Source organism: Zonotrichia leucophrys, chromosome 11 (assembly GCF_028769735.1).
Source record: "Zonotrichia leucophrys gambelii isolate GWCS_2022_RI chromosome 11, RI_Zleu_2.0, whole genome shotgun sequence".
NCBI lineage: Eukaryota > Metazoa > Chordata > Aves > Passeriformes > Passerellidae > Zonotrichia > Zonotrichia leucophrys.
In genome coordinates, this window is record NC_088181.1 from 7,260,045 (window position 1) to 7,283,677 (window position 23,633).

Below are 23,633 nucleotides of genomic sequence, written 5' to 3' on the forward strand. Positions count from 1 at the left end.
TCTGGCTGGCAGATTCCAGCCTGGAGCTTGGAAGTTTGTCAGAAAGGGGAAGTTTAGGGGAAGAAGACAGATGTCACCATCCATCCTGGTGGGTGCTGGTCACAGAAACTCAGGCTGCTGGCTCAGAGCAGCTCTGCCTCTCCCTCCAGCACCTTTCCTGAGTTTCTAATTGGGGCCACATTGAGCCAACAGTGGGAAATCCTAAGTCCAGGGAAGCTCTGCAGCATGTCATGGGACACAGGAGCACTTCCTGGTCCAAAACGTTCCTGGATGAGTGGAGTGGTTGATATGCTCAGTCCTCAGGTTGATGTGCTCCAAGGAGGTCACCTGGCTTCTGCCTCTCTCCCTTGCTTTGGAACAGAAGGCCTGGGGTGTTTCTGTTCTGGAAAAGCCCTTCCTTCAGCATCCTTCCATGGGCACCAGCATCCATCCTCCAGAGAGCAGCCTGCACTGGGCACCTTCACCCATCTCCAGTGCAAGGTGATGGAGCTGGGCTGGCTGCCCAGTGCTGGGAAGGGTGGACTTGCCCTTACCCCACACACCGGCCATGTCCAGGCAGGAATATGTCCCCATGAAGCACCTCAGGAGATAAGGAGAGGTCACGGATCCTCCACCCTGAAAGCTGGAGCTGTGGGGAGATGCTCCCGCTCCGTTCATGGAGGGATGCCCTCCACACGGCAGGAGAAGGGTGGAAGCTGGGTAGTGCCGCCCTCTCCTCCCGGCGGGGCCGGTGGGCCGTGGGCACCGTCGCTTTCATTTCGCTTCTCCTGCTCAGGCGGTAAATCTCGCCTGACGGGGCAGGAAGAGGCACCGGGAGGGGGAGGAGGCACCGAGGCGGCGGCGCTGCCGGTCGGTAACCTCAGCGCTTCCTCCCGGCAGGGCGCCTTTCCCGCGGCGCCGAGGATGCTGCCCTGACCCCGCAGCCCGGGCAGGTGTCCCCAGGTGCCAGGCATGGCTGTGTCCCCCGGAGGGATCCCCGCCGAGCTGCAAGGTAAGCATCGCCCGCCGCCGCCACTGCCGGGCACCGCTGCCACATGGGGCTGCCCCTGCCGGGCCTGCCTGGCCCCCGTTTGCCTCGCTGGGCTTGGCAGAGTCACTTTTGGGTCCCTCAGCGGCAACAGCTGAGGTTGAGGGGGGCCCATGCAGCGTCTGGGGGTTCCTCTTGTCTGCAAAACTAATTTGCCTGAGGATGGACCCTGGACCAAGAGCATCCCCAGATAACCTGGCTGCTCAAGGATGGGATTCTGCACAGCTCAAGCTGCCGGATTTGTGGGTGCAGCTTGGTGCTGCTCAGCCCCATGGGCTTGGGCTCCTCTGGCCAGCTGGGGGTCCCCAGGAGCTCCCCAGGAAGGCACAGCCCGCAGCTCAGCATGGGGGGTGCGAACACCACTGCTCACGGCCTTCCCTTGGCTGATTGGAGCAGCAAAAGGCCACAGGGGTCTCAGGCTCCTGCAGCCTCACCAGCCCCACCGAGGCTGGCACTGGTGGGGAGGAGCTGGGTCACCGTGTCCCCACAGCCTCAGGCTGGCTCTACCAGGGTGGGTCCCTGGGGAGGCGTGGCTCAAACCACTGACCCATGGGGATTGGTGTCACTGTGACAGCCCGGTGTGCTCTGCACAGCGATGGACAGCTGTGCCTTTGGCCCTGTTTCTCCCACGAGAGGCAGGAATCAGGAGGGCATGGAGGGGGTGCTCAGGGCAGGAGCCATGCTCACACTGGCCCACTGATGGTGACAGTGACCAGCTGTGACCTTGGGGAGGCTGGCACGTGTGACCACACTGGCTGCCCTGTGGAGAGGAAGGACTTGGGTGACCAGCTGCTCCCTGGTGGTAAATTTGGAAAGGAAAGAAGAGAAATCAGGAGCCTCTTATTGCTCAGTGCCAGCTCCAGTGGGTGAGGCAGCACAGGCAGTGTGAACCAGCAGCCCCAAACCCTGTGCTTGGTTGAGGCTGTGGCAGAAGATGGGGAGGTGGGTGCATCATCCAAGCAGCAGAGGAGACCCACAGGTGGTGTGTGAGGCTTGTCTGAGGACAACCAGGGTGTGACTGTCAGGTGTGGAGGGAGAGGAGATGATTCAGGTGGGGACAGTATCCTCAAGAGCAACATGGGAGAGGAGCAAGGTGACTTCAGCCACCTAATTTCATGTGGACATTGGTCTTTTCAGAGGGCATCACCACCTTCCTGGGGACAAAGAAGGTGCTCCTGGTGCTGAGCATCCAGCTGCAGGTGAAATCCAAGTATGATGACTTTATCTTGGTATGTGCAGAGTCTGGCCTGGTTCCTGCTTTCCTGGTTTCCCCAGGAAGGTGTTTTATGGTGGCAGTGGGGTACAGGGGTGGCTTCCATGTCACCATGGTCCCTTGTCACACCTTGCCTAGGTCCTGACACCCTGGCGAGCCTATGTGCTGCCTGTGATGCTGCCAGTGAGGGTAAGTGTGGGGACTCTGGTACAGCCCTGGGGGGCCTGGGGCACTGGAGGGAGTGACCCCTGAGTCACCTGGGCCACTGGGTCAAGAGCAGGATGGGGAGAGAGATGGGGGAAGGGGAGGGGGTCTTGTTTGGGGGCTGGTGAAGGGTGGGGCCAAGGCCAAGCACTGCTTGAGGCATGGGAAGTGTGGGAGTTGGGGGGAACCCTTGGGTTTCCTTTCTCCATCAGCACTGGGTTTGATCCTGTTTCTCTCACCCACAGGTTCACAGCAGCTTCAGCTTCCTGGAGGTGAGGGAGATGGCAGTCCAAGAGCCCAGTGTGGTGAGTGGGACAAACTGGGACAAACTCAGCCTGGGCATTACCCCCCTCTCTGCCCACTCCCCGTGGCAAACCCTGGTCCAGAGCCCAGCACAGGATCTGGGGGTGTTCTGGTCCCCCATTGAGGGTCACCAGTGTTGGTCTCATCAGGGTGCTGCCCTGGAGCTGGGGGTGCTGGGTGGGTGCCTGCCCTCCTTCCCCTCTGCCATCCACAGACAGCACCTGGCCATGGCACCTCCTGCTCAGCAGGGACAAGGTGACAAATGGCTGCAGGCTTACCAAGGTGAAGACAAATTTAGCAGGAGGGTGTTTTAAACCCCGTTAATCCTCTTAGAGAGGGGCGGGCACACAGGGCAGATGTGGCAGTGGAAGCCATGAAAGGGAGGATATCAAGGCTTGGATGTATTGGCCAAAACAGGGCTGTGGTCCTGGTTAACCTCCTGTCTGCTCCTTTCTAACATCCTGTCTGGCTTTTTCTTGGTGAAGCATCATCAGCAACCATGGCCTCAGCCTCCACACAGGATTTCTGCTGCTCAGCAGGCGAGAGCTGCAGGAGCTGGGCACAGACAGAGGGTGCAGGGGTTGATTCCTCAGGGTGGAGGGGGCTGAGATGTCTGACTGGGCCATGGAAAGCCCAGGGATTGTTGAAGTGCAGGCAGTCCCACGCTCTCCTGCCTCCACAGCCCCGGGCACTGGCGGAAGCTCCGTCCTGCACGATGCCAGCAGATAATTGTCATCCTGCTCCCACGCCTCAATCAGCGTGTAATTAAATCACGGAGCATGTTGCCATGGGATTTTTTTTTTTCCTGGTAGGAACCATAAGCTGAAAAAGCCCTAAACCTCGATTAAATAAATTCAGGGAGGAAACCTCCATGCTCCAGCTGCGGCTGCTGCAGGCAGAGACAAGGCTGTTCTCACCTCACTGCATTGGGCTGCCTCTGCATCAGCTTAAGCTGAATTTTCAGGAGGTTTATGCCTTATTCTGGCACACTAATGTATTTTATCCTGAATTCCTGGTGCTCACAGCATTCTCTGTGCTTGTGGCTGGGTTTGCAGTGAGGAGCTGATGGCTGTCACTGTTGTGTCTGGGGGCTTGGGGACGCTGTGTGCTGCCAGCTCGCTCAGGAATCTCTTATCCTTTGGACCCTGCAGGTTGTCATAGAAACAGATGCAGCGTCTTTTGCCTTCCGGTTCATGTCCTTGGATGATTTGGAGCAAGTTGTTATCCATGTCACCATGTCACTTAAGAAGGTCTTTCCAGACTCATCCCTTGGGTAAGGGTCTTCTGCTCCTGAGGGGTGCTTGTGTAGGAACCAGAGCAACCCCTTTGCCCAGAAAAGCCCCCAGACTGCAGAATCCTGGAATGGTTTGGAAGGAACCTTAAAGATCATCTAGTTCCAACCCACCTGCCATGAACCAGGACACCTGTAGCTAGAAAATCCCAGATATAGGATGGGTCTGCAACAGTGCTTTTAGCAGGAGAAAAACACATGGATGGAGGCAAGACCCTGTTCTCTGATTCAATATTTCTGGCCACCCTACACACAGGGTTGTAGCTAAGCACAGAGTGGTGGGGATGCTCTTCTGGCCCACCCTGACACCCCTCTGCTCCCTCCCCAGGACACTGCTCAAGAACTGCCCCCCCAGCCTGTATGAGAGGATCCAGCAGATCACAGACTCACTGGAGGAAGTGCTGCAGAGCAACCCTGGGCCATGTGGTAAGTCCTGCCATAACCTCCCTCAGGCAGGACCAGGAGGGTTGGAGCACTCTGAGAACCATTCCAGCCCTGCACCCACCCACAGCAGCTCTGCTGACAGCCCTCACCTCTGGCAGGGCACCTGTGATGGCTTTGGTCAGATGGAGCCCTGCTGCTGGGGTCTGCTGCCCACCCCATCCCATCCCATGGGGCAGGAGCAGGTTTGAGGGGATGCAGCTCCCCAGGAGGAAGCAGGACAGCAGGCAATATTGCTCAGGATCTACCTGCAAGGACCTGTAGCTGTGCATGCTTCTACCCACCTCACATGGCACCAGTGCAGAGCCAGGAGCTTTTCCTGTGGCCTGCTCTGGAGCAGGATTCTTGCACTAATCCCCAGGGCAATGTGCCTTGCCTGGAACCCACATGGAGCAAGCAAAGCAAGCCACAGCCCCCACTGGGGCTGACAGTGGATCTCTCTCCCCTCTGGGCAGGGAAGGGGGAGCTCTCAGCATCACTTCTGAGTCCCTGTCATTCCTCTCCTGTTTCCCACTCCCCTCAAAGTTCTCCTCCATGTTCCCTTGGGAAGCTCTGCCCCCAAACTGCCTTCTCCTTGCAGGGGGGTTTTCAGAGACCTACGCTGCCCTGTGTGACTACAACGGCTTTGCCTTCCGCGAGGAGATCCAGTGGGTAAGCTGGTCCCTCCTGAGGATGCAGCAGGGTGTCCCTTGGGGACAGGATGCTTGTGGCTGCCTCATGGAGCTGCTGGGGCTGGGAGCTGCAGCTCTGAGTGCCCCCTGCTCCTGGCTGGGCTGGAATCAAAGTGCAGGTGGGAGCAGCTGCCTTGGACCAGGCTGTTTCCCAGACTGTGACCCAAGGAGAGGCCCTGGAAATGTGGGACCTTGCTGGGTGTCCCAGGAGAGGAGAATCCTTCTGGGACCCAGCCATTGCAGGACTCCCTGTCCCCCTTTTCCCTGGACACTGATCCCAGCTCACCCCTCCCCACACCCTCTCTCCCACCAGCCTGGGCTGTGCTGCCTTCTGAACATTCCCTGCAGAAAATGTCCAAGGCTCACCAATCTGTCCCACCAAGCTGGGACATGTCCCCTGCCAGCCATATGGGAAGGGTTTAGGCTTTGGGGTTAGGCAAGGGGCTCCCCAAGGGCTCAGCTCCCTCCAGCAGCAGCACCAGGGACCTGAGCCCTCCCCAGGAGCCAGTGCTGAGCCTGATCCAGTGTGCCTCCTTCTGGGAAGGATGTGGACAACATTTACCACAGCCAGGACTGCCGGGAGTTCAACCTGCTGGACTTCAGCCACCTGGAGAGCCGGTGAGCCCCCAGCCCTGCTGCCTGCAGGCTCCCAGCACCATCCTCATCTCCCTGCCCCTGCTGGGGGACCCAGCACGCTCTCCTGCCCGTGTTAGAGGCTTTTATGGGTTACACGCTCCAGGGATGCCACATCTGCAGCCTGACTCTCCCCCTCACCAAACACCCTGAGCCCCGTCCCATGGGGCAGCAGCTGAGAGTCCAGGCAGCCTCTCTGTTCATTTTTAACTCTTAGATCAGCCTGGGAGCTGTTTATAGGGCTGAAAACCCAATGCCACAGTGGCTTCTTGCAGCTCGTGGCTGTCAGGTGTTTCCCTATGCAAAGCAGCTGGTGCAGCTTGCCACCCTGAAACTTGCCCTGCTCCCCACCAGCCCCCCCAGATATCTGTTATAACCCTGTTATCACCTGATTATAACCTGATAGAGGGGCTGTGAGCTCCAGCTGTGCCTGGAGCTCTCCCTGTGGGGCTCAGCCCTGTCTCCATCCCAAGAAAGGCAGAGCAAGGGCTCAGCTCTCAGGGCAGGCAGCTGCCAGGCTGGGACACAGCAAGTCAAAGTTCTGGGCTGAGTGTTTTGGGGAACAGAGGATCTGTGCTCAGCTGGTGAAAAAGGAGACCGTTATAGAGATTTCTTTGGATGAGGAAGTAAAAAAGAAACTTGTTTCCATTCAACCAAAACCTGTGGTGTTGCTCACATGAGCGCTCAGAGTTAAAAAGAATTTAAAACCCTGAGGTTTAGATAGAAGCATGCAAATACTTTGATTAATTTGATTTTCCCTAAGAGAATAATCTGGGGAAGATGATCTTTAAACCCACAATCCCGAGTCCTGTTCTGTTGAACATTGTGTTGGAGCACACTGAGGTTGGGTGTCTTGGAGCATCCCAGGGCTGGGTCAGCTGGAGCACCTTGGGTTTGCATGGGATGGGTGTGTTCTGGCATCCTGGGTATCTTGGGGCACCCTGGGCTGGATGTCTTGGGACAAGCCCCAGTTGGGTGTTTTTTGTCACCCATTTGGGATTAGCCTTGGCTCAGCCTGGCCCTTGACTCCCTCCTCCCTGTCACCCTGCAGGGATGTGGCGCTGAGTGTTGCTGCCTTGTCCTTCAACCTCTGGTTCACCAAGCTCTCCTGCAAGGATTTCAGGCTGGTGAGTGCTGCTGCTGTGGCTCTGGGTGCACCAGGGGTGGCCAGGCTCCCAGAAAGGCTTTCTTCTTCCCTGACAGAATCAGGAGATCTCAGAGCAGCTGCTCTACATGCTCAGCAAGTCAGTGACCCTGGAGGAGCTGGTGCTGGAGAACAGTGGCTTGAAGGGGTAGGTGAAGGTGTTGCAAGGCAATGATGAGCAGGATTTTGGCAGCCTGGTGGCTCTTCCCTCAGTCCATGGAGCAGGGAGGTCCATGCATGGACCCTTGTGCCAGGGGCTGGTGGCTCCATCCCCTCCACACTGGGAAGCTCACTGGGAGCAGAGACTCCCATAGCCTGGCAGTGAATACCACCCAGCCCTGGAGGTGCTCTGCTTCCTTCTGGCTGCTCAGATGAGCCAGGTCTGCCCCACAGGCAGGAGCTGCTGGCATTAGCTGTAAGACTACAGAGCTGGTGGCTGTCTCTCCTGGAGTTATCTAGGCATTGCTCAGATGGCTGACCCTTCTCCCCACAGTGACTTTGTGCAGAGGATGGCCCAGGCACTCAGCAGCCACCCCAACTCTGTCCTGCACACCATCAACCTCTCTGGCAACCAGCTGGAAGATAGAGGTACCCAAATTTGGGCTGGGATGAGATTACACCCACAAAAACTGATGTTCAGCTCCAGCTCCCACCAGCAGCTGGCTCCTGCCCTGGAGGCTGCAGCTCAGCTCATGGTGCAGCCATTCAGAGCTCCCTGCTCCCATCAGGGGTCTCTGCCTTCAGCCGGCACGTGGAGAGGAGTCCCAAGGGTCTGCAGAGCCTCAGCTTGGCCAGGACAATGCTCACAGCCAAAGGTAGAGCCCAGATGCCCTTGCCCCCTCCACAGAAGGAGAGACGGAGGGGCTGCAGGGACACCCTGGAGAGGGCACCTTCATGGGGGCAATGTCCTGCTGCCCCAGCTGGGGGAAGTTCCCTTGCTCTGCTCCCTGGCTCTCCCCAGTGCACAGAGCCTGTAGCCATGCCTCTCTCCCTCTCTCTGAGCAGGGATGAGCACATTGTGCAAGGCCCTCACAGATAACAAAGCCACTGGGTTCTCCCTCCGGCACCTGGACCTCTCTGGGAACCCCGGCACGCTGGCTGGGGATGACATCAGTGTGAGTACCCGTGCTGTCATGGGTGGGGTGGCACACTCAGACTGTCCCCAGTCTGGTTTGGGTGGCTTTGGTCTGCTCTGCTCTGTGCCCTGTGCACCCCAGGGATGGGGAGGTCATGGCTGGGAGCAGCTGGGGACACCCTGGGGACATCCCCCTGCATCTCCCTGTGGCAGTATGGCAGATGCCATCTGCAGCAGGGGGCTGTGTGATACATGGCAGTGTCCCATGAAAGAGTGGGCTCCTGTGTGCAGGATTCACCCCTGTGCTCAGCAGGAGGGAGAGTCAGGCTGGAACTGGGATTCCAGGGCTGCGGGGTGAGGGTGGGACTCAGGGGCAAAGCTGCTGAGCCCCCCGTGCTCTCAGCACCTGCAGAGCCTCCTCCAGCACTGCCACTCGCTGTCCCACCTCAGCCTGGCCGGCACAGACTGCCCTTTGGATGCTGTGAGTACCATGCAGGGCTCCTGGCAGTGAGCCCTGCCCTCAGCCCCCTCCATCCCTGGGCTGTGTGAGGGGCTGCAGTGCCCCTGGCTCCTCCTCCACACGGCTCCCATCCCACCCTGGCAGCTCTTTGGGGCCCTGCTCCACGGACCCCACAGCAGCCTCGTCCACCTGGACCTCTCCAAAAATGTGTTCTCCCACAAGTAAGCTGGGGATGGCATCAGGGGGGTGTGGTACCCAGGGGTGGGATACCCAGTGGGGTGTGGTACCCATGTTTGGGGTACCCAGGGGTGTGGTACGCAAGGGCTGGTGCTGGGATGCAGTTGTTGCCATGTTGTGCCCATCCTTTTCAGGAGGGTGAAAACCATCTCCCCCGACATGAAGGAGTTTTTCAGCCAGGCCTGCTCCCTCAGACACGTCTCCCTGGCAGGTACCAAGCTGCCAGCTGATGCTGTAAGGTGCGATGGGGCTGCGGGGATGGAGCTGGGGTGAGCACAGCCTGGGGAGACCTCGGTCAGGGCTGGTGGGAGCATGGAGGGAAGGGGCTGGGAGAGGCAGAGCTGTGGGAAGGATGCACTTCTCCAGCATCCCAGTCCCACTGCCTGCACTGCTGGGGTGCCCATGGCAGATGCTGGTGCCCCCATTTCTTGCACTGATGGGGCTTTGGTCACTTTTCCAGGGCATTGCTGCAAGGGCTGGCAGACAACAGCCACATCAGTGACCTGCAGCTGGATCTCAGCAGCTGTGAGGTGAGGGCCCAGCAGCCATGGGCAGCCCCCCTCTGGCCAGGGGGTGCCCCTGTGGCAGTGTGAGAGGATCTGTGCCCTGCCTGACCTCCCCAACAGGAGGATCTGGTTTGCAGGGCTCACTGCCTCCCCTGTACTGATGTCTTGCTGTTTCTTCCAAGCTGAGATCAGCGGGGGCCCAAGTCATCCAGGACCTCATCCCTGATGCCAGCTCCATCAGTCACCTGGACCTGTCTGACAATGGTAGGTTGCTTTTTCCCAGCCTGGGAAAAGATCTCCTGCATCTCCTGCACTGTCATGTCCCAGCACAGCGAGTGAGGTGATTTCTTTATGCCCTCCTACCTCAAGACTTGCCAAAATTTCTCATTTTGCATCTTTCTTGGTACAGTCCTCTTCAGTTCACTGAATCTGAGGTGGTCTCATGTGGCTGGTTCAGGGTTGGAAGCACTGAAAGTGTTTCCCTGGGCAGAAACTCTTCCCACTTTTCTGCTTCCAGCCTTGTTCTGCTGTGGCCTCCAAAGCCATGGGCAAGTGATCCTAATCATCACAAACATCACAAGCTGCCAGTTGTTAATTTCACCTAAACTTTCAAACAGCCTTGCTAAGATCTCACAGCAGACCATACAACTCCTCAGCAGCCAAATGACTCTGGGAAAGCTGATGTGGTTTGGAGTCCTTCAGGACACCAATGCTCCAGAAGCTCATGCTCTCACCCAAAATTTTCAGTCAATCTTTGCCAAAATATACTTCTATTTTTGGCTTTCCCAGTAGAGCACCTCTGTGCAGGAAAGGCAGTCCATAAGTGGGTGTTGGTGCCTTGTGCTCTCGGCTGGTTGAGCTGCTGGGTGAGCAGATCCCTGCCCATATCTCTGCTGGATTTCCCTGGGGTGGTGCAGCCAGGAGGATGGGAGTGCAGGCAGCTGCCTGGAAGCTGAACTCCCCCCATGGTGTCCAGGGTGGTGGGTGGGTGATGGGGGGCACACCCTGAGGGATGGCAGAGAGCAAGGGCCATCTCCAGCTCCCTCAGTGCCCCCGTGGCTCAGCACAGCCTTGGCACCCCCATGTCAGGAGTGCCCACAGTGGCTGCTCCTCCCTGGAGGCCATTTCTCAGGGACCCCAGCTCTGCACAGGTCTTCAGTCTCCTTGGGGAAGCCAGGAAGGGAGGAAGATGCTCAAGAGCCTCCCTGGGCATCTCCAGCATCCCTTTATGGCAGCTTGGTGGCTCTGCAGGTCTTCTGAGAGGGACCACCTTGGTGCCACCTCCATGGATTTGTTGGATCATCCTGGGGTGTCTCCCTGTCCTGCAGGCTTTGACCCCGACATGGTGACCCTGGTGCTCTCCATTGGCAGGAGCAAATCCATCAGGCACGTCTCCCTGGGGAAAAACTTCAACATCAAATCCAAGTGAGTGCCAAGCAGCAGCACTCAGGCTTGGAGCCACCCTGGAATGGTGCACCCACCTTGACTCTCCCTCCCCATCAAAAGCCCATGGGCTGGTAGGAATTGCCTGCCCATGCAGGGAGGGTCACAGTGATGACACCCCTATTACTGCACCACTGCCAGCACCTGGTGCAGTGTCAGGGATGGGTCACAGCCCAGGCAGGAGTGGGAGGGAGGGCAGAGCTCTGCCTCTGTGGCCCCAGGGCATGCACAGTAGCCCCCTCACACACCTCTCCTGCAGGGAAGGTCTGTTGGATGTTCTGCACCGCATTGTCCAGCTCACCCAGGAGGAGGATTGTGTAAGTCCAGCTTGCTCTCAGCCACCAGAACCATCCCATCCCTGCTCCTGGTCACCCTCAGCCAGCACTGTGCAGTGTCCATGCAGGGCTGCCATCCAGGTCCCTCCTGCACTGGCTGGAGCAATCCTCCTTCTCCCCCACTGCCATTCAAATCCTTCTGCTTTTATTTTTCCTCAGTCTGAAGCAAGAGCTCAGACAGAGAAGTGGGAAATGTGGGAAAATGGAAGCCTGTATCTGACTAAAGTCATGGAGGAGACTTATTGTAACCTGCATTCAGCACAGCTTTCCTAAAAAACCTCTCTTTTCTCCTCACTGCCTGCTGGGCATCTGAGCTAAACCCAGCCTGTCTAAGCAGTCCCTGCCCCTCTGTTCCTCAGGGTTCAGTATCACTCCAAACCAGCACCAGCCCAGAGGCTGCTGCACGGGGGGGAGCTGTGTCTGGAGGGTGACATGCACCTTGACATGTCCTGGTCCCCCTCCTTGTCCCTTTTCCAGCCTCTGCAGTCGCTGTCAGTGGCTGAATCACGCCTCAAGCTGGGAACCAACGTGCTGCTGAGTGCCCTGGGCAGCAACACCAGCCTCGTGTCCCTGGACATCAGTGGCAACGCCATGGGGGACACAGGGGCCAAGATGCTCGCCAAGGCCCTGCAGATCAACACCAAGCTCAGGTAGCAGCAGCTCTGTGACACCCCGTGGGTGGCCCTGATGTGATGGTTGTGATGCTGATGCCATCAGAGGAGTTTTGTCACGGCTCCTGGTGGCCATGGATGTGGTCCTGGACCACTCCTGGTACAAGGTCGGATGCTATTACTGCATTTTGCACCCATGGCAGTCATCTGGGGACATGTGAAGGGCAAGGGAGCAGCTCCATCCCTGCCCTGGTTCTTGCCACCTCTTTTCCAGGTTCCTGCCCAGCCCAGCATGCTTCAGACAAACCTTTGTTGTCACTGCCCTCACCTCATGCTCTGCCATCACTTCCTAAAACACCATTTTTGACCACATTGTGTACACAAAGCCAAAGCAGGGGTGTCTGCAGAGGACAGGGAATGGTGTTCAGCCAGGGCTGTTTCTCTGGACATGTCTGTCCCTGCCCACAGGATGGTCCCTGAATGTGTCCTCCCAGCCCTTCACTCCCTCCAGGCACCCACCTAACTTATAGCTCCTTGCAAAGTCCAAGTTTATGTTTTGGATACTGAAAGTTGTAGTTTCCAACCCCATTTTTAGACTGTCTGATGCCTGGGGTCAGCCTTGGGCTGACTCTTGCTAGCAACCCCTCAGGGTGGTGTGGGTGTGGGCAGGGCTCACCCAGGTCCTTCTTTTTGCAGGACTGTGGTTTGGGACAGGAACAACACAACAGCCCATGGGCTCCTGGAGGTGGCTCAAGCTTTGGAGAGGTAAGGAAGGAGCCTCTTGGTCCTCCTGGCTTGTTACTGCCATGCAAAAGAGCCTCTGTCACCAGCATGTCACTGTCCCCAGGGCGTCACACAGTTTCATACATGTCCCAAGGGAGCTGGTCCACAGCTCTGGCCTTGCAGCCAGAAAAGCAACCTGGCACCCATTGGGTGATGATACCCCCATTACCAACCTCAGGGCTCCCCTGGGCTCTGCATCCCACCCAGCACAGCCTCATGTCACCCCAGGATCCCCCCATGAGCACGGGGTGATCTGCTGGTGGTGCTGATGTGATGTGATGCTCCTCTCCTCCCTGCCCGTGACAGATGGGTAGAGCTTGTTCCCCTGCTGAGCACACCCACCACCTGTCTGGTGTTTGGCTGTGCAGATCTCCAGAGGTCTGAAGAAAGAGGGGTGCATGGAGAGCCTGGGCACGTGGTCACTGCCACCCCATCGGGGCCTGCTGAGGGCCGGAGTTTGGCCATCTTATCTCTAGAGCTGGACCTCAGCACAACGTCCAGGCTGCTGTTGGGTGGGCTCTGAGCCTGTGTCACATCCATGGGGACACGAGCAGAGGGCTGAGCCCTGGGTGCAGCACCTGCTGACCCCCTGTGCCCCACAGGAATTTCACGCTCAAGTCGATGCCGCTGCCGATGAGCGACGTGGCGCAGGCGTACCGCAGCCACCCCGAGAGGACGGAGGAGGCCGTGCACAAGGTGGGGAAATGGGCTGTGGAGCCCAGGCCAGGTGCCACCATCACTGCTCATGGGCCAGATGCCACCATCACTGCTCACGGCCTCTGCCTTTGCAGCTCCAGTCCTGCCTGACGAGGAACCAGCTGCGGCAAACGCTGCCGGCGCAGACCTTCCGGCTGCAGCAGGGCATCCTCACCACCTCTTCTGAGCAGGTCTGAGGGACAAATACTGCAGGGGGCTGCTCCTCCCCTGCCCCAAACCACCCTGGCTTGCTCATGCGAGCTCTTGCAAGCAGCAAAACACCCTGTTAACCTTGCCTGAGTGGAAGGCAGAGCAGATTCAGGGATGGAGCAGGTTGCAACCTGGTCTGGTGGAAGGTGTCCCTGACCATGGCAGGAAGGCTGGAATAGGAGAATCTTTAAGATCCCTTCCAACCCACACCATGCTATGGTTCTGTGGTGAGGGTGGGGGCGGATGGAAAGCAGATCTCCTGGAATCCTGCTGGTTGCATCCATGCTTTTCATGCATATGCACTGCTGAGATAACTTGCAGCTACACCAACCTGTACAGTGTGTTCCTGCCTCCTGGGCACTCTTGCCAGCACATTCCTGCTGTGTGCATCCCTGGTTATTAGGCAGGGATGCTCTCGGAGGCTGTAACCTGCCTGTGCCCCCTCTGAGCACACTCCTCTCTGGGAAAGTCACAGCAAGGAGGGGACCTGGCAGTGCTGCCCCAGCGCTGGCACAGGACACAGCCTCTCTGTGCCCCAGATGGTGAATGAGATCTGCCTGAGCGTGCAGAAGCATGTCGACATCCTGAGCACCTGCACGGGCAGGGAGGTGGAGACGGACATCCTCTGTGCTGAGGAGGCCATCAGGAATGCCAACCTCTGTGTCAGTGTGAGTGCACAGCGTGGGAAACCCCCACAGCTCCGTTCGGGATCGAAGCAGGGCATTGATTAATTAATGACATCATTAACCAGCAGTCAGGGAATTCCAGAATGTCAATGCAACAGACACACACCACCGAGCACTTGCAAGCACTAAAGAACAGCTGAGAATTTCTGAATTCCCTTCTAGAACAAAGATCAAAATGTTCTTAGGCCCCTTGCCCCAGAGCCACACAGTTGTGTGCACACCCCCACAGGGTTACAGCCCCCCTTCCTCTGGCATCCCATGCTCACACATCCCTCCTTGGGAGAGATGGGAGCTCCAGCTTTGAGAACACCCTGCAGCCCACAGATGCCCACACTGTTGAGAAACCTCCCTGAATCCCTGGGGCACCTTCATCCCACCCCAGCAGTGACAATGCTCCATCAGCCCATGACAAAATCCGTCATGTTGGTTTGGCAGCTCCTGGCTCTGTCAGACCTGGTTTGATCCTGCTGGTCTTGGTTCTCTCTCCCCACTGCACCTTTTCCTCTTCTGCTTCTCTTCAAACCACCCCCTTTCCCCTTTTCTCCACCTTTCTGGCACCCCCTGGTTACTTAATCTGGCAGAGACAGGATTTAAGAAGACAGTACTGATGTTGGGAATGCATGAAAGGGTTGGTTAAGGGTCTCCCTGATGCAGGTAGCAGTGTAGTGGAGTGCAAGAGGAGAAGGAGAGTCAGTGAGTGGCAGGGAGAAATTGAGAGATGAGGATGCTCAAACCTGGCCCAGTAAAGCCAAAAGATCACTGTGTCTCCCCAGCTGATGTGGGTGATGCTCTTCCATGGGAGAGCCACAGGGGGAGGCTGTGCATGGAAATATGGGAGGAGAAGATGAAGTGACACGGGATGATCCACACCATCTCTTTCCATGTCAGATCCTGCCCCTCTTGTATGAGGCTGGCAACACCCCCTACCAGAATGGCAAGCTGCAGCACAAGCTGGAGTGTCTCACAGAGGAGGCATCACAGACCTGCAGCCGGGAAATCCAGGTGGGCACCATGGGCAGCACGGAATGTTCATCAGCCTTGGCCCAAGGATAAAGGGGGATGGTGTCTACTGAAAGCCATGTGAATCCTGATAGAACAGAAACTGAATCCTTCCTTTCCTGCCCAAACTTCAGGCAATTATGCAGGCGGCGCTGGACACAGCCCACGGGCTGTGCCCAGCCGTGGTGCAGAAGAGCGGGGTCAGGGATCAGCTGGTCACTGCCATGTCAGAGAGGATCTGCCTCCAGGACCAGCTCAGCCTCAGCGCTGTCCTGGACCAGATGGTCACCGATATCTTCAGCAAGCTGAAGTAGGTGATGTGCTGTTCTTCCTCCTTGCTCAGTCACTGGCACTGACCCCGGGCCAGAGGAGCACTCTGGGGGCTCTCTAGCAACTTCTCTCCCCACATTGTGGTAGAGATGTGCTGGGTCCTGCTGCTGGGTTTTCCCACCTGTAGCTTTTCTTCCTGCTTGGATCCACTTTGGATGAGTCCCTAGGTGCTGGAGAAACCTGTGGAGTGATGATGTTCTTGCAGGCACATCCCCTTGGCCAGCCCTGACCATCAACAATGGGATGCATTTGGCATTCTCCATCCCAGCCAGTGCCTATTCCCATTCCTGCTCTGGCAGCCCAGACCCAGCAAGCTGCAGCATGTGGGCATGTCCTGGGATGCTCTGTGTGCATCCATCTCCTCAGCAAAGCCCTCCCTGGGGAGATGGCCCCATGGCTTGCAGGGGTGCTGGGTGCTGGCCCTGAGCACCCTCTTTCTGCTCCCAGTGAGATCAAGCTGTCCGTCACAGCCGCTGTAGCCGACTGCATCGTGGATGCTGTGCTGGGAGACCTGACCATCGCCCAGTGCAAACTGGTGAGTGCTGGGGCTGCCAGCACCTGTGGGATGGGGATGGATACCCCAGCATTGCGGCTGGGATGCACAGTGGGGGTCTAGATACCCCAGTATTGTCCAGGTACCTGGACACCAATGCCGTGACCATGGATTTGCAGTCTGGGAAGCAGGATAATTCCCACCCAGGCTGGTTTTCCTGCCAGGTAATCCTCTCCCAGTGTGGTCACAGCAATATTAACACCCTGAGCAAAGTACCAGCACTGCTGCTGTGTGCTGGGGTGACGCCAGGCACCGGCCACTCCTGCAGCAGGGCAGCTGCGCCGGGCTGGACACCGGCTAATCAGGCCTAAATCCGCTCACAAATCCCAGCCGTGGGTAGGGAGCAGAGCAGCGCAGAGCACACAGGGCAGCCCAGCACGCTTCAGCCCCTGGGATAATTTAAGCGCTTCCTAATGGTTTTAGGCAGAGAGCCTCTCCAAGCAGGGGCTCGACCTCCTGGTGCTGCTGCCGGAGTCGGCTGAGGACGATGCCACGGCGCTGGCGAGGGGCAGGAATCCTCCGGACCTGGCTGCAGAGGAGGTAGGGACCGGGGCTGCCGCGTGATGGCCGTGGTACAACCGCCCTTTATCCGCCTTACGGGATGATGCCGGGCTTAGCCACAGCCCCTGCGGGTGCACGCACCCCCAGCTCCCCCCAGGGCAGGGCTAAGGCAATTAGTGCTGGGAAATGGGACCGTGAGCCTGCCAGCCATGCTGCTGGCACTAGAATGTGTCCTTGTGGCGGCCTGGCTGCTTGTACCTTGTCCTTCTGTGGCTGCTTTGGGACCTGGGATCCAGTGTGGTGAACAGTTCTGGATGGGGAAGTATCCAATCCAGCACCGTGGGTGGTTTTGGAGCTGGGATAAGATGAAGGGGTGCAGCTCTGGGAGCCTAGGGGTGATGGAGGGACTGCACCCATCACTGGGCGAAGCCTGGCAGGCTCTGGCTGCCATGGGATATGTCTTGGCACAGCCAGCCTGTCCCTGTCCATGCCGGAGCTGCCACCATCCCTCTCTCCCTGCAGTACAAGATGGCCCTGCGGAGGAGAAACAAGCACTTCAGGAGCATCCGGCCCACACCAACTGTGAGAAGTAAGGTCACCGTGGAGCTGTCCCTCTGCTGCAGCTCACTGGGTGCTGTGCTGTCTCCATAGGGCATGGCAGGGGCAGGGGGCTTGCAGCAGCAAAGGGGGAGCCTCATGGTCGGAGTCCCCCATGGTCATGGGCTGAGGGCAGCAGGGTCAGGACCCTTCCGAGAGCCTCTCCCAGTGCTGTGGTGGAGTCTATGGGGGAAGCTCACCTTGACCTTGCTCTTGTGCTGGTTTTGGGCCCCAGATGGCTCGGTGTCCTTGGGCAGTGGAGTAAATGCCCTGAACTCCCTCCCCACAGAGCCAGCCAGCGGTAGGAGGTTTGTCTGTGATTGTGGGTGCCGTGGTATCTCCCACGGCCACCCTGGACATAGACATCACCCACTCACCCAACAACCTTGGGGAGAAGAAGTTGCCCATGGGTTTCCCTTGCTGCTGGTGCTGTCCCCACCAGCCTGGGAGGGGAGTGAATCTCAGGGGGCACAGACAAGGAGCAGTTGATGGGTCACTCTGCTTTGGCTGAGCTCATGCAGACTCCAGCACCCCTGTGTCCCCAGGGGATCCCTGAGCCCCACAGCACCCTGCCAGAGGGTCCCTAGGGGGGGGGTGAGGAGCTGCCTGCAGAGCAAACCGGGTATGTTTGTGATTGCTGCTCGCTGCCGGCAGAGTTTGTGCCTGCTGCAGGTCTCAGGGCTGGCTGCGGGGCTCGGCCCCTGCCTGAGCATCCCCGCACACTCCCCCGCAGCATCCTCCCCTGCACGCAGCCAACCTCCGGCGGTGGCGGTGGCGGGATCCATCCCGGCCGCGCCGCAAAGCCGCCACGCGCGCTCCCGGCGGGCACGGCCGCGCTCCCGTTCCCGCCCCGCGGCGGAGCCACTGCCCCGCTCGCTGCCCCTCCGCGCGTGGGCGAGGGCGACGGCGTCCGTGATGATAATGATGATGGTGATGGTGATGATGATGATGATGGGGAGGCCTGGCGAGGGCGGGTGTCAACAGGGACCCTCTCGCCTCTCGTAGGTGTCTCGGAGCTGGAGCCGGCAGCGGGTCGAGACGCCAGCGGGCTCCGAGCTCACCGGGCGCCGCCGTCACTCAGCCCCGCCGCGCCGCCGGCACGCCCTGCCTCCACAAAGGATGCTGAGCCTGCGAGCGGCTCGCTCCCCGCCACGCAGCCTGCCACCGCCACCGGATTCCTTATGGACCTGCCGACCGCCGGCGAGAAGCTGGAGCATTGCACCAAAGGCAGGCCCCGGCCCAACCGCCGGCACCGGCAGCCGCCCAGCAAGCCGAATGTAAGGGTGGGGGCACGGCTGGCAGGGGAGGTGGGCTGCGTTCCGGGTGTTTTTCCCATTTTTTTTTCCGCTTGGGTGAATTATTGCGGTCAGTATTTGTTGCAAGGCAGGAAAATAAGATGCGCAAAGACGCGGTGGGTTTATTATTATTCTGCATTTCAGCTGCTGCCGGAGCCGCCTCCTCCTCGGGGGGGAACCTGAAAGGATGGGCAGGGGGGCTGGGGGGGGGCGAGGGGAATCATCCATCCTCTTTCCTGCTCCCCACTGGGAGGTGCTGAGCGGTGGGAGCCGGGAGAGGAATGGAAAACCCTGCAGAGTTTGGGTGCAGAGGGCCGGCGATGTGCTCGGCAATGGCTCCAGCTGCCTCCCTCCTGAGCTCCATTTGCTCCCCCTTATCCAAAATCCATCATCCCTGAAGCACCGGTGGCCACCACGGCTCCCGGTGGTGCTGGTGGGGCTCTGCCAGCCGTGATGAGGTGGGCTGTGCTCCCCCCATCCAACAGGCGACTGGATGGGGATCCTGCCTCTGCACCCCCCTTCCCAAAGGAAAAGTAACTTTTGGGTGCAGTCAGTGGCGAGTACAGCTCCATCACTGTCCCCGGGGCTGGATCCTGCTGGCATCACCTCATCCCCGTGCCACCGTGATGCAGCTGGATCCTTTCACTTGCTGGAAAGCCCTGGCTTGCAGGGCTGTGGTGATGCTTGCCCTTGGATCATGGTGGGATCAGGGTGGCACAGGGCCGGAGGGAAGGAAGGAAGGCAGGAGCTGTGTCCCAGGGGCAGGGTGGGTTCTGGAGGTTGGCAGGGCCAGGGGACCACCACCCAGCAGTGGGACAGGCATGCCTGGCACCCAGGGTGGGCCAAGACTTGAGCAAGGACAGGCTTTGATGGATATGATATGACAGGGAGAGCAGATCTCAGATGGCTGGAACGGCTCCTGAGCGGCATCAATCCAGCCGTAATGAAAAGTCATTATGGATTGAAATGCCACCGATGGGGAAGCGCCTCCCTCTCATCGATAGCGTGGCACTGATGCAGTGGCACATGCCAGGGAGAGGAAGGTGCCATGGAGGAAGGCTTGGCCATGGCGTGGGCCACTTTGTTATGGGGATGGAGCGGGTGGCTCTCAGGCAGGCTGTGGTGGCGCTCCAATGTTGGAATAGAAACATCTGAGGGATGCAGATGTGGGTCCTTGCAGGTCACCTGCTCTATCACTGCCAGCAGCAGAGGGGTCCCTTTCTTGGAGCTCAGATGGAGGAGGCATCCCTGCCAAAGGCCTCTCCCACAGTACAAGTGCCATACCTCAGCCATTGTGCTGGACAAGGGGTTGGAAGGAGCCTGGGGCTGCCTGGAGCTCCCAGTGCTCAAGGGAAGGAGCAGGATTAGAGCTGGGATGCAGCTGGTAACACTATGGTTTGGCTTTAATGCTGGGTATGAGATGGAGCATGCCAGCACCCATCCTGCAGGGGCACCCACTTGTCCATGCCCAGGGATGGGTGACAGACACACCTTCATGCCTGGGGACACCTTTGTCCTGGGCTGGGCTGACAGCAGCTGTCCCTCACAGGTGCAGCCCGTGGCCTGTGAGAACAGCGAGGACAGGAGCATCACCCGCGTGGACGAGGGGCTGGAGGATTTCTTTGCCAAGAGGCTCATCACAGAAACACTGCCGTAAGCTGGGGGTGCTCAGGGCCCCTCACCTGCCCAGCACACCCATCCCCAGGTTCCAGCAGCCTCCCTGCAAACGCTGCTGGGCCCAGTGCAAAAGGGGTGCTGGGGAAAGCAGCACACACAGGGATATCACCCAGGGCAGGGCTGGGGGAGGAGGAATGGGATGGCAGCCATGGTGTGCCAGATGTGGCCATGGAGTCTGTTCCACAGTGGGGAGGCAATGAAGCAGCACCCAGGGGAACAGTGCTGGGAATGGGTGCCCTTGCCAGGACACTGCCATCTCAGGTGGAGTGTCCAGGGTCTGGATCCATCCCTTTAGGATGGGCAGCGTGAAAAAACTGATCCCTTACCTCTTGGCAGCCTGGAGCTCACCTTCTCCAATGCTTCATCTCTTCCCCAGCCCTACAACTCCGGAGACCTGCCCAGGATCAGCCCCTCTGGCTCCCTCTGGTTCCCGCACCCTCAAGAAGAAAATTGGGAATTTTTTTGCCTTCAAGAAACCCAAATCCAGCCGGGGCTCGAGGTGTGAGAAGGAGCCCGAGGGTGGTCCCACTGCCCCTAGGAGCAGGCGCTCGATGCTCAGTGACATTTTACGAGCCCCCAGCAAGGCAGGCGAGTCAGGGAAGCCCCTGAGTAAATCAGAGGAGGGCGGGCTCTCTGCCGAGCCCCAAGCAGAGCCTGAGCACTGCCAGACTCCTGACTCTGCCCGGAGGATCCGGCCCAAGTACTCTCGGGAGGGCAAATCCCAGTCACTCATCTTGCTGTCCGGGGAGGACGAGGATGCGCTGGGGGTCAGGCATGACAAGGTAAGCACTGTCACAGTCACCAAGCCACCACCACTGTTCAGCTCCCCTGGTGGGGGCTGCTCCCACCCATGGACACTGGTGGGGTTAGCAGGGGATGTGGGGACACTGGAGTGATGGCTGGGGATATCCCCTTGGGTCCTGTCCATGTCACCATCTCCTGGCAGCATGGCTGGGGTTGAGAATGTGGGTGCCCCGCAGGCAGCAGTGTGGGTGCCGCAGGTGCTGTGGTGGGTCCATGTTCCTGGCAGGGTTGTGTCTCTCCTGCAGAAGAGGCACCTGGAGAAGAGCGAGGGAGAGTTGTCCAGCTCCTTTGAGCAGCGTGTGCAGGTCATGCTCCATCGCATCGGCGTCACCAAGGGCCCGGCTGCTGAGAGCAAGAAGCAGCAGGTGGGGACTGGTTCCATTTTTCGGATGAACCCTGCCCCTCCAGGGTGGTAGGAGATGGTGGTCCATAGAATGGGGACATCTCCCCACTGGGAATGGCAGCACCCAGCTCTGCGCTGCCACTGCCCATAGCCTCTGCGCTGCCACCTAACCCTCTGCAAGGGGTGAATTCCTATGCACTGCATGGTGTCTGTCAGTCTGTCCCTCCTTTCCTGGCATGCATCCATTCCCTGCAGCCACATCAGAGCCTGGCAGCAGCACTCTGCCCTCTGCCCCCATTGTCTCTGTGGGCACTGCCTCCCCGATAACCCCCTTACCAGTATTTTTCCCCCTTGCAGAGCAAAGACAGCGAGATCAAGAAAGCCGGCTCAGATGGTGAGGGGCTGCTCCCTCTCCACCCTGACCCCACCCAGCTGGGCACCCATGGGTGGCCATGGGCAGGCCCTTTGGGCTCCCAGCTGTGGGTCCCACTACATCTTTGCCTTGTTGGGTGCTGGTGGCACTGGGCAGACCCCAGCTCACTGCTGCTGCCCGGTGGCTTGTGCTTGCAGGGGACATCGTAGACAGCTCTGCAGACTCACCCCCATCCCTGAAGGCCCGCACACACTCTGTGTCCACAGGTGGGTCACCACTGCATGCTGGGGGGTCACACCAGCCCCTGGGGCAGAGGGCTTCATCCCCTCTCCTAGCACCAAGCATGGGGACTGGAGCCAACAGGGGACTGGTGGGCACAGGCACATGGGCAGAATTCCACCCTTGGGAGCGTGCCCTATGCCCATGGGTGCCCATCCCTGCTGTTGGCAGATGGCCACCAGCCCACTGCCCTTCCCTGGGCTGACTGCAGGCTGGTTCCCAGCACCAAGAACCATCCCTGGGGCTGTCACTTCTGGACGCCCACAGCTCCATCCTGCCTGCCCCACAGACGCACCCTTCCGCAGCCCAGCCGCCAGGACGGAGCCCAGCGCCGAGCCCCGGCCAGCCTGGAAAGCCCTGGGAAGGCAGCTGCCCGCTGAGCCTCCGGCCACCAGCTCCGACCAGCCCCGGCGCTCCCTCACCCTGGCAGAGCCCAGCGGGCTGCCGGAGCCCGGGGGCCGGGAGGGCTGGAGCAGCAGCCTGCCACGGTTGGGCAGGAATGTGCCAGTGGCACTGCCACGAAGGGTCAGCCATGGTGGGGAGGTGGGTGCTGGCACCCTGCCCACCCCGCCCAATAATGAAGGTAGGGATGCACGAGGTGCCCATGGGTGCTTCATTCCACTGCTGGCCTGTTGTTGGAGCCCTTGGGATGGAGGGCAGCAGGGAGCCAAGCACACGGTGGGTGCTGGGTGCTGATGGGGCCTGCCAGGTGGGGTGCTGTGGGCTGTCCTCCAATGGCACCTCCCCATTGCTTACACAGACACCCGGCTGATGGCACGGCTGGCAGCGCCACGGGGACCCGGCCGCCGAGCACTGTCCGTCCACGAGGAGCAGCTCAGGGAGCCCGAGTGCCCGGCCGAGCTGGGAAGTAAGTTGTGTGTGAAGTGGGACCCCAAGCCCTCCTTGCACTCAACACCAACAGAGGTGGGTGGTGGTGTTCCACATGCATGCTGGCGCTGCCTCTTCTAGCTGGTGGGTGATAGACAATGGCACTGCCATAATGGGAAGTTCTTGAGGGGAATTCAGTATGGGGATCAGTTCCAGCAGGTGCCACGCCACTGTGCCCCACCCTAATATGGGCCTGGGTTTTGTTTCCCCCAGTGGGCACCGTTCCCCTGCGCCTGCGGCGTTCGCCTGTGCTCAGGCACAGGACCAAGCACGAGTCCCTCTCAGAGATGGAGGGTGAGCCTGGACCAACCTCGGATGCTGAAGGTGAGATGTTCCCCTCCCTGCTAAAGCAGCTGTTGGGGTACCAAGGGTCCCCCCATGCTCACCCCAGCACCTGTGACCTGTGTAGGTGCCCCGCTGCAGGATTGGCCCTGTGCCGGGCTGGAGGAGCCGCAGGCTGGCACAGGCACTGAGGGTGAGCAGACGCAAGCCCTGGCACAAACTGTTGGGAATGCACAAGACTCAGCTGCCGTAGACCAAAGACGCCCAGTGCCAGGCCAGGAGGAGCCGGCCCTGGGACAGTGAAGCCCCTGCATGTCACCACGCTGCTCCCAACAAAACCCTGCAAGCAAGCGCACCGTGCCAGGGTGTTTGGCAGCTGGGGTGCAGAGAGGACAGATGGGCACCAGGCTGGCGTGGATGTGCCAACGATGGCATCGCCCAATTTCCGCCATGGGGACAGCCGGGCCACCAGCATTGCCCAGGATGCCCAGGACTGTCAGAGCCTGCAGGATGCATCCAGTGGTGTTGCAGTCCCCAGTGCCCTCTGTCGCTGTGGGCTGCAGCGGGGGCGCCGGTGATTTTAGGCAGCCAGCTATTTTTAGGAAGCGTTCCCAAGGCACTTTCACTACTCCAGCTCCTGCCCCATGGGGTACTGCTCTCTCCAGCCCCCGCCAGACGCAGGCTTCCATCAGCGGGACCACGACCCAGCCTTTCAGCACGCAGCTCCATCCCCGCAGCTCCCT

At 59.3% G+C, this 23,633-nt stretch overlaps 1 protein-coding gene across 1 annotated transcript; it reads left to right on the plus strand.

Moving 5' to 3' along the window:
* The first annotated feature begins 936 nt into the window (after positions 1-936).
* Positions 937-23,528, plus strand: CARMIL2 (capping protein regulator and myosin 1 linker 2). Its single transcript, XM_064722944.1, is given in 41 exon segments — positions 937-991; positions 2,165-2,256; positions 2,379-2,429; positions 2,690-2,749; positions 3,899-4,020; positions 4,367-4,464; positions 5,060-5,130; positions 5,695-5,768; positions 6,835-6,910; positions 6,987-7,075; positions 7,421-7,515; positions 7,656-7,742; positions 7,933-8,042; positions 8,406-8,483; positions 8,607-8,683; positions 8,834-8,938; positions 9,160-9,229; positions 9,388-9,469; positions 10,534-10,630; positions 10,908-10,965; positions 11,461-11,633; positions 12,291-12,359; positions 12,980-13,073; positions 13,169-13,264; positions 13,823-13,951; positions 14,858-14,971; positions 15,103-15,278; positions 15,746-15,833; positions 16,275-16,391; positions 16,875-16,941; positions 17,683-17,739; positions 17,742-18,226; positions 19,794-19,897; positions 20,298-20,703; positions 20,971-21,090; positions 21,426-21,462; positions 21,639-21,707; positions 22,010-22,303; positions 22,481-22,588; positions 22,822-22,932; positions 23,018-23,528. Coding segments are annotated over 41 exon segments (4,722 nt in total). The 5' UTR covers positions 937-951; the 3' UTR covers positions 23,194-23,528.
* Positions 23,529-23,633: the final 105 nt, after the last annotated feature.